Source organism: Microplitis mediator, chromosome 2, assembly GCF_029852145.1.
Source record: "Microplitis mediator isolate UGA2020A chromosome 2, iyMicMedi2.1, whole genome shotgun sequence".
Taxonomy (NCBI): Eukaryota; Metazoa; Arthropoda; class Insecta; order Hymenoptera; family Braconidae; genus Microplitis; species Microplitis mediator.
Window position 1 is genome coordinate 26318614 of NC_079970.1, and position 10914 is coordinate 26329527.

The 10914-nt window shown below is 24.8% G+C and overlaps 1 protein-coding gene across 2 annotated transcripts; it reads right to left on the reverse strand.

Annotated features, from left to right (window-relative positions):
- Positions 1 to 860: 860 nt before the first annotated feature.
- Positions 861 to 10830, reverse strand: LOC130663314 (uncharacterized). 2 transcript variants are annotated; one of them, XM_057462459.1, is made up of 5 exons: positions 9074 to 10830; positions 5458 to 5817; positions 4524 to 4644; positions 4172 to 4344; positions 861 to 3166 (listed from the first exon to the last, which is right to left on the reverse strand). In XM_057462459.1, the coding sequence occupies exons 1-5, from the start codon at positions 9141 to 9143 to the stop codon at positions 3054 to 3056; spliced, it is 837 nt and encodes a 278-aa protein (XP_057318442.1). In that variant the 5' UTR covers positions 9144 to 10830; the 3' UTR covers positions 861 to 3053. The 2 variants fall into 2 exon arrangements, with proteins under 2 accessions (XP_057318442.1, XP_057318443.1); XM_057462460.1 differs by lacking the exon at positions 4172 to 4344.
- Positions 10831 to 10914: the final 84 nt, after the last annotated feature.

Genomic DNA, 10914 nt, shown 5'->3' on the forward strand with positions numbered 1-10914 from the left:
GAAATATAATTAAATTTTCTGAATACCCTAGGATTGTTTAAACTCAAATAATAACACAACGACCAATTCATATAATTTAAGGAAAAAAAAAAATTATTATTTTTCAAACACATCCGTCAATTAAAATTACTTTTCCTTTCATGTATATATTCTATATATATAGTTAAAACTGTGGCGTGAAGGAGGATATTTATCGTCGACTGTACAAATTACTTTGAGAGTCTGTCGTGATGAGAGGGATTGTGTGTGTATATGCACCAATACTTTAGCATACGCCATCGAGAATAATGTTAAAGTTTCGATAAACGCCCGAAGGATAAATAAACCCCCTTTGTGCTTTCAAAGACCACTAAATTTACCTAATTATTTAAAACTTTCAATATATCATCTATTCGTAATTGACTTTGTATGCTATTCAATTCCTTCAACTTTTTACTAAATATTAATTAGTAAATATAATTACCTTTAAATCATTACATATTAACAACCTATTCATGATATATTTACTCCATCACATAACCCGATATCTAATGTTCTTAATCAAATACTATTTTTTTTAACACCTCGACAGTATTATAAAATAAATAATTGTTTCCTAATAACTTACGACTTCGGTATTTAATGATAAAAATAAATTAAAGGTTTTACTAATGTATGAAAAGAAATGATGAAAGAAGTGAAAAGGTTATGAATTAAATTTAATTTTAGTAAAGATAACAATATTTATAATAATTATAATTTTATATTTCTTAAATTGTTTATTTAATAAACAATAAATTGATTATTTATAATAACAGCATAATTATTGTAAATATAATCTTCATTAATTTATTTATTTATTTATAATTTATTAATAGCACGATAACATAAAATTAAATAATTAAATATTGCAATTAAAATAAAATTTAAATAGGTTTTATTTGTATTATATACATACAACAAATATATCTAACTATTTAATTTCGTAAAATATTGATAAACTTATATTAAAATTTACGTAGCAAACACGCATACACTTTCTCTGCAAATAGTTGACATAATAGTTTATTAGTATTATTATTATTATATTTTTAATTCTTATTTTATAACAATGATAGAACACGTTACAATTGTGATTTTTTTTTTATGAGAGTTTCGTAACAATATTTAATCTATAGATACAACTATTAATTTATTTTTTTCAATTTTCATCATCATCATCTCTATAATTTGTTTTATTATTTATTTATATATCTAGCAATGTACAGCGAATTAGATAATTTAGGAACAGATATTTAAGTATACAGCAAAGAGCTTTGAAAGTGCTTTTTCACATTTTTTTTTTAACTACCTTAACTTTTGAGAACATTATCTCGAGCCAGTCGGTTTAAATCAACATTTTTTTTCTTCTAGTATACCAGTAAATTAATAAAACCATTAAAATAATTCATATAACATTGAATATTTTTTCAACCGGCTCACAAGTGAAATTGTATCACAGTATCACAAAAGATAATCTCTCTTTTCCTCGCTTTCATATCTATTTATCATTTTATTTATTTTTTTCATTCTCTTTGTTTCATTTGTTTTTACCAAGTTTTACTTTACTTAATATGTATTTTTAAAATCTTTCACTAGTTTAATCTTTTTCACTGTCTCAAACATGGGCTTGAATGGGTATAAAATATTCTTTACTATATTTAATAACAAGGCAAACTTTCAGTAGGTGTAAAATTAATCAGGAAAAACATACTTTACTTGAATCAGAAAAATTTAAAGCTTCATAAAAGTCATAATGATTTTAAGAAGAAAAGTTTTACGCTTCAAAATCATACCGTTCTTTTTTTCAACTTTTAAGACCAAGAAAGAAAAAAAAAGTTTTTTATTTTAAAGATTTATTCATTTTATCATGAGAATGTTTTAGTGAATTTCAATTTAATTGATAACAAATAATTCATATATTTTCATACTGTTATTACAGTTATTTTATACATTTATTGTAATTATTTGGTAGGACCGAACTATTTACGAAGCAGCTGATTATAAGGTCAGGTCGTATATTTATAAGGGCATTTTTTTAGTAACAAAATACTAAAGTAATCAGACATTGATTAATGAGAAAAATTTTTTTTCCCTTAAAATGATCCGCATTAGCTCCAAGTTTAATCAATTAGTTTCCTATCAAAAAATATTAAACGTTTATATAATTATTTAAATTAAAATCTATATGTACCGCATTCAAAAATTTAACATTAAATAATTGTATTAATTTTTTTTTATTTTTATTTTACTGTTCGAGACATTTCTTCCGTTAGAAAGTAATAATTTATTTATTTATTTTTTATATGTTACCCTGTATTCGATAAACTATAGTGCATAAAATTATTTAATTTAATATTTTCAATGATTTATTGTACTTTAGTTATGAGGTATGAAAAAGTCACTAAAAATTTTGTTTTCATAATCGAGCTGCTTTTAAAATAATCATAATAATAATAATAATAACAATGACACGTTTTATTAATTTGACACATATCATAAAAAATTCTTTAATTATTACATTTATGTAGTGATAAAAATAAGTTTTCATTATTTTTAATTATTTTATACGATAAAAGGAAATGAGTCTTGATTCAATATGAAATTCTACATATTTATATGTACTCACGACGAAATATTTTTTTTTTTTTATTATTATTAATTTTCTTTTATATGTTAATGAAAAAACAACATCGTGATGTGGAAAATGTATTTTTCATAGTGATTATTATAAATTAAAGAATTATGAATATATATCGCACATTTTCCACATGTTTACGAGTTTATCATGTAGGCTAAATTTAAAAAACGGTCGATGTACAGAATAAATTTATTATTTTTTCGTCCTTTTAATTAACAATACTGGTAAAATATACAATAATTTATTAAATATTTATAAAAATGAGATGATGAGAGTGTGCAGAATACACCTACCTTATTAATTTAGAAAAGTAATTAATTAAATTGTAGACCATAATGATGATTTGCTAATTAATGATTATTATTTGTATTAAATGATTTGCACTTTATTGTGGTTAACAGAAAGCAACCGTTGTCGTCTGGGTGGTGATGGTGGTGGTGGTAACCAAGAAGAATCCGATAATCAAGGAGATCAAGAGTAGTGAGACATTGGACTGAGCAGACCCACCTGGAATCACAAATAGTACGTTCAATTACTTAGTTATCTCGGCAATTTTATGTATAATTCTTTGTTGTTGGCAGCTTGGGATTTTATTGATCCTAGGGGAACGAAATCCTGACCGAATAAAATAAAATAAAATAAAATAAAAACTCGGACATTGATGTTAGAATGAGAAGAAAAAAAAGCCAAAGAGTTGAATCAAGTGAACCGAATAAACTCATTCTCCTTTAACCTATTACACATTGAAGGTTTTACGCTCAGCAATAAGACTGCCACAAAACTTTTTTCTTTTTTATTTCCTCTCCTGTGGGAAATATATTTCGCTGTTCTTGACTATACGACAACTCTCTTTATCTCTCTATCTCTTTCTCGTTCAGTTATTGTTTAGTATATTAGGATTATAGAGTATTAACTCTCTCTGAAATGATATAATGTAATAATAAATTTTAAAGATAATTTTCGGTTGTTTTTTCATCAAACAATATCAACATAGTTATTTTTTAATTTACTTAAAAATACAAAAATATATAAAAATTTAAAATCACATCTAGTGTACTGTTTTCAGACTTTATAAAATAAAAGAAAAGTAAAATAGCGAGCAGATACTGTCCAGATGACTACCGTCTGCCTTTTTAGTCGACAACGAAGATTTATTACTTCCCTGGCTATTTTCACCTGGGACATTTTCTGTTCCCAACCTCCGGATGGGGTTAAATTTACGACATTGAGTGGTTGACAAGTGAGAAAAGTAGTAAAAATAAAAATTAAAATCTGTTGTTAATATTTTATATAAAATGATTGCTTTTATTTTTATCATTGTTGTTATAGTTACACGTCAAATTTTTATAACCAGATAATTATTGGACCTCTAATTAAATACTTTTTTTTACTGACATTGTTCAGTACTCGTAATTATATTTATTAATAATAAGTGTAATTGTATATGTATTTATGAAATTAAATTTACTGAAAATTGATTTAAAATGTAATATAAAATATCGTATTACTTACCATTATATACGTATGTTTTAATAGAAGTATAATTAGCTTCTTTAATAAATAATTCACATTTAAATGTTGTAGGTAATTTAATTTGGTCCATCCACAAAGTTGCAACGGCCTCGACACTGTATCGACCATCCGTTTTATTTTTGTAATATTGCTTTTGTTTTTTTATTGGCTGACTGTAATAATATGTTACACATATTATAAATAATATAAATTTTTATTGAATTATAAAAATACACTTGATTAAATAGATAAGATTGTTTCACTCCATTTATTTTCCTATTGATTTTTTAAAATATCTCCATATTTAATAATAATAATAATAATATTAAAAAGAAGAAGCAGTAAAACTTACTTGTCTTGAAAAAGCTTTATCGTAGGAAGTGGATAAAGGTCTTCAGCTAAGCACCTTGTGGTTAGTTGGGTGGAATCTTCATTTATCATTGGATCCGATAACCGGAAGACCGTTTCTGGAGCTAAAGAAAAAAAAAAAATTAAATTAATAAATAATATTTAAATAAAAACTATTCATCTACAATAAAAAACAGTAAAAAAAAAATGTAAAACTGCTTTGATAGCATACCTACTTTTTCAATTGATGTTTTATAGGTATTGTATACGATCAATCTTTAAGAGCAGTCTACCGAGAGTAGTCTTTTGTTTTCAAAAGTCAAGCAAAAAAATATATAAAAAACTCACAAAAGCATGAAAACAAATATTGTGATATACATTGAAAGGTAAAATAAAAAAAAATTTATGGAAATGCGGCAAACTTTTATAAGTAAACTTTGTATTTTTGATAATTGAAAAAAAAAAAAAAATAAAAATGATTTGTTTTCATTGTTGAAATGATAAAAACGTTGTTTTTATTCATAAAATAGTTTTAATACTGTTTTAACGCCATAGTCAATTACTTTTTTCTATTGATTTAAATGGCATAAAAAGAAAATCAAGTGACAACAGCAGGTTACAAACATGTTTTGTTTTGTATAAACACACATAGAATGATATTTTTCTTTGTTTATCTTTTCGTAACCAATGTACATTCAAGCAATACCATTTCGTTTGTTTTTCTTAATTAAAACAACTTGATTAGTATTTTTATTTATTTATTATATAAAGTGTGGGAAAAAAACATATATTATAATGTATTTAATTTTATCGTCAGACTAAATTTGATTTTTACTACTTGTTGTCAGTGGATGTGAGATTTACAGAGCAGCAGCAACTCTTAGATATCTTAAATATAAATAGTAGTAAAAATAGTATTTGATTGATATCAGACTCACAATAAACTAACATATCTTCGGAAGCATCTGTTTCATCTTCTTGAGTTGATATACTACATCTTATTTTACCAGAAAGTTCATGACTTGGTCTGACAAGTTTAACCGCTCTATACATTGTATTTGGATCATTGCTCGCTTTATACGTCGCATCGACAAATTTTTCAAATTCATCAGATCCCTTGGGTGGTGAGTTATGGATCCACTGATATAAAAGCTCCTCGTCCACATACCATTTGACAACGAGTGCAGCTGTTGTCGATGATTCCAAATCATATTTGCAGTCAAGAATTGTTGGTTCTTCTGTACCAGCTCTAACTACTCGCGGAATTTCAACGGACGTTATTTTTACTGGCTCTACTTCTGAAATCATTCAATATAAAAAACAAACATATATATATACATTATACATATTTATTTTAATTATCGAGTGTTAATAATTATAACATATGTAAAATGAAAGTAATAAATTCATTTGTAACGTCTTATTAAACATACAAAGAGTAATAAAATGGTACAATTTTTTTTTTTTATAAATTGTCTAACTATTTGTTTGTAGTTAAATACAAACATATGGATTTTAAATAAAGTTGAGAGTTAAGCGCGCTCAAGTTTAATTTCAACAGTATCAAGTAACTTTAAATTTCATGAATAATAAACCATTGTGAATAGCTCATTATACTATTTGTTGAATTAAAATATATTTATATATAAAAATTAATTTTCACGATACCTGTTTCATTAAATTACATTTTTATTTTATTGTAAATGTCTAATAAAATCTATACAATATTTATTGTTGTTATTATTATTATTTAAAAGAATTTATATGATAAATGAGTTTATCAGTGTACCACCCGGTTACATGATCGTCATTTGTGAGTATGCAGGTACTATTACTGCTTGGATCAATACGGAATTAAGCTATTACATTCTTTTTGCACTTGGAGGGATATCGTGACCCCCATAACATGTTGACGTGTCATTTTTGCATGCATACTGTTTAATATAATCTACATACACATGCACACCACACAACAGTAATAATAATAATAATAACAGTTATAACAACGTGATTTTTTTCTTTATTATTAACGGAAACAACGGAACACACGTTATTATTGCATAAAAAAAATTTAACGTATGATATAAAATATAATAAAAATATAGAAAATTAAATACTCAAGAATAAATTTTTGTATTTTTTGTAGCTATAAATCAACATGACGACATAGTTTATTCTTTTATCTCTTATTTTATAATATTTGAAACATGAAAAGTGGAAAGAATAAGAAAAAAAAAAAAAAAAAAAATTAAATAAGAACATTATATATATAACACATAAGCTTTGAATTCAGTCATCGTTCTTCTTTTATTTGATTTTAAAAATTCTTTGTGCGTACGTGAAATACTTGACATCAAAGGTAAAAAAGTAAAGAACTTTGAAGGTGCACGTGTAGAACCAAAGGCTTATCGTCTCCAGTTGTTGCCGACCCTCGACAATCTCAAGTGCGCTGCGGCCCGCCGGCATTCAATATATACGCAAAAATGTATATACGAGAATGCAAGTGTAAAGGTGAAAGTATACCAGAACGTGTGGCATAAAAACCTCTAAGCCATTTTTTTTCTGTTATTTACTTTTTTTTTTTATCATTTACTTTACTTTCTTTATTCTTTTTCTCTCTCTTATTACTTTTTTTTTTTTTTTTTTTTTTTTTAATAAAACCACTAGAGCAGCGCCTTCTTGTGCAGTAATGAAAATTATGGGCTGGTGAATCGTACGTGGTATTCGTCTGATGTGTGAGTTTTCTACGCGCTGCCTCAAGTGCGAAAGGGGTTGCAGAGAAACCGACCGACGAGTCAAAGTAATGAAAAAAATAAAAAAAATAAAGTAAGTAAATAAATAAAATTATGGATAAATATACTGGTTATAAAAGAGTCAACACCAGTAGTTAGCGGTAGCATTGCGTGTGAAAGCGCTAATGCAACCTCCTTGAAGTGCTTTCAAAAGTTTTTCCACTACTACTTTTAATACGACTTATTATTACTCATTAGGGTTGTGGTGTTTAATATTTTCACCAAAGTCCTGTGTATGCTGATTATTTAATTTTTCTTTTCGGTTCAATTTAATTTAAAGACTTTAATTTCATAATACTTTTTTGTTGCAATAGAAAAAGAAAAATTTACAACGTTTTGATAAATTTTAAAATATATTTATTTTATAAGTTCATGGAGCTATTGATCCATGTAATGACAAATCAAAATACAAATTACGATTTACAAAATTAATCGGATTTAAAAATAAAAATAGTAAGACTTAGCGTAATAAGATAATTTCTAAAGCTTATGTAGTTAACATAATAAGAAGATATGAAAATAAAATAGGAAGAAGCCATTGTTGATCAGGTTATAAAGGTGAAAGACTATACAAAAAAAAGTTTAAAAAGGGTTGCCCTTTTTTCGTTGTATTTAACAAAAGGTATAGATTTACATAAAACAAATGGTAGATTGGGTATAAATATATACGGCCTCTTCTTATTGTATACCTTGCATACGATAATAGGAGGATACGAGATTCAATTCAATGGGTTTCTTAAAAAATAGACTCAAATAATTATCACTTTATTTTTTTGAATTACAAAAAGATTAATTCTTAATAATCTAAACTATTATTGGACAAAATATATTTTAGATAAAAATTTAAATGTACCATCGACATGTCTAGTGAGTAAAAGATATATGCATATGCATATACATACACACATATACGATGATGAGAAACTCACTTCCGTTCCCTATCCGTTAGCCGCTTGCCGTTAGCCGTTAGTCGTTAAAATACCCGGTCAATAGGATCAAATACTCAATCACAAGCTCAAATCTGCTGGCATCCAATAACCAGCCTTATTCGAATGGATGCACATTCAAATTGCTGCCTACCTCTTTCTCAATATATTCATTCAAAATAAAAATAACAAAAAAAAAATTTTTTAATATCTGTTGAATTATTATCACCTTTATATTTTTATTTTTCACAAAACTATCGATTCGTTTATTTATTTAACTGAAACAATTTTAATCAACAAGTTAACTTGATTTTTTTTTTTTTTTTTATTACACCCGCATTTTAAACTTTTTTTCTTTTCTTGTAATTTTCAAACTAATAAAAACATTTAATTCATTAAAATGTAAACACAAAAATAAAATATTTTATTCATTTTTTTTTTATTTTCTTTGCATACAGTGAATTACTTATTAGCTTATTACTTTTACATAAACTTGGACTAAAGTATATATTACTATTACTATATAGATAAATATTGACTTGATAAAGTTAGCTCACCACGAAATATATAACGTTTGGGACCAAGAGTATCAAAGTAAAATGTATGATAAGTAATACTCACAATCCTGGAGGAACTTTTAAGAAAACACGGTTTTACTAAGTCAACTCATACTCTATACACTTGGATATTATGCATTATTCGAGAATCGACTAAAAAATTTTAAATCTTGTAAAACTTATTTTCATCTGAATAAAAATATTTTAAATATATAATTAGTTTTGGCTAAATAATTTTTTGTTGTTATTATTATTATTTTATATTTTTATGTCACTTACTTTTAATTAGTAGTAAACTAGCAATAAGAAGAAGAAGAAGAAGAAGGTCAAATGACCACTGGTTATCCATTACCACTCACTGATATTAACTTTTAATTATAGACCAATCAATAACACTTAAACTTAATAAATTTTTATAATCTTATTACAACTACATTACTATATTTAAATAATAAATTATATATTTTTATTAATAACATATTAATTTTTTTATTAAATAAGTAATTCAACACTTTCCCTTGAATTTAAACTTTCCATTTACTAATTTTGTTTATACTTAAAATTAATCATTCAGTATATATATATATATATTTAAAATTTTTCTTAACCATTATTTTTTTAAATTTTATCACTAGGATATTTTTATAAAGTTTATAATTTAAAAGATATTGATTTGAATTTAATGTAATATTATTAAAAATAAATAAACTTGAACTTGGTTTAATATAATCCGAATATGTATTAAGCAGTACGTGCTCACAGAATGGAACGCAAGCAACTACTAGTGGTACTGATAACTACTAGGACGAGCAATGCAAGTTGGCCAAACAAATTGGGAATCCAGGAGTTTGCGCGGAATTTCTGAGCTTGCGCGAGAGCTTCAAACTCTAAACTATAGTTTGGATAATCCAGTGTCCACGATTTTATTTCATTCTGATGACCGCATTTTTTATCAGTTATCACGATGCATCTAATAATAAGGAATATAGATAAAACCATGACTTAAAAAAATTTGGTTTTTTTTAAATACATCTTATAAAATTTATTGACCTTACTTTTTTGTTATTTTATTATACACATAATTAGGTAAAAATTTATTAACTTATTAACAAATTTATTTTTATTAATTAAATCATTGTTGATCAGTATTAAAATGTTTAAAGAAAAAGCATTCAATTAGATTTACAAAATTAATTATTAATACAAAAATTTAATTATAAATTTTTTCTTCTGTTGGCATGTAAATTTTATTTATTTTTATTGGTAATGAACATTGTGCCACCAGACAAGTTTAAGAAACAGCAAGCGTTGTGAAAATAAACAGTATTTAAATTGTACTATTTCATCAACTCAAAAATACATTACTTTCAATAATTCTACCAACTGATCTTGAATCTATTAAATGATAATTATGAAGAATCTAATTGGATAAATAAAAACAATTGTTTATAAATTTCGATTTGTATTATATATACACTATATTTTTTATGCTTATCTTCATTTAATATACATTTAAACTTAAATAGTTTCATTTTAACATATAGTACATAACAAGTTATACAAGACTAGGTTAATATTTTTTTTTTTTTTTTTCATATTTTAAAAATACATGTTTCGAATTCTTGTGGGATTTAATTTGTTTTATTGGTTTTTCAAAAATTATCATTAAATGCTTATATATTATTTTAGTTAAAAAATTTTTCAGTGTAAATTTGTTGTTTATATTTATTCTTTATCGATTTAATGGATCATATAATATCATATTAAATACGTCATTTTAATTGATGAATACGTGATTCGGTAATCGATTCAATTGAGTGATGGCTCTCAATATAATCCAAGCGCATTTCGGTTTTTTATTTTTTTTTTTTTTATTAATGATAATAATTATTATTTCATTTAAAGTTTCATTATATTATTCAATCATACACTGACATATGACAAAATATAACGACAATTATAATATTTGATGAATTATTGTAGATGTGTATGTGTGTTTGTATGTTATTGCTATAAGTATAATTGATATTATTTACATTCGATAATTAAATCTTCCATAAGTTATTCATGAATAATTAATAGTTATTAAAATCTAAACTAATGTTTCTTTGGTAAAATTA

Bases quoted from the DNA above. Each gene is read 5' to 3' on its own strand.
- LOC130663314 (XM_057462459.1), bottom strand. From the start codon at position 9,143: ATGGATAACCAGTGGTCATTTGACCTTCTTCTTCTTCTTCTTCTTATT. The intron at 5,818-9,073 runs GTAAGTGACATA...GAATGATTTCAG, and splicing joins TAGTTTACTACTAATTAAAA to AAGTAGAGCCAGTAAAAATA. The intron at 3,167-4,171 runs GTAAGTAATACG...TTGTGATTCCAG, and splicing joins TAAAACATACGTATATAATG to GTGGGTCTGCTCAGTCCAAT.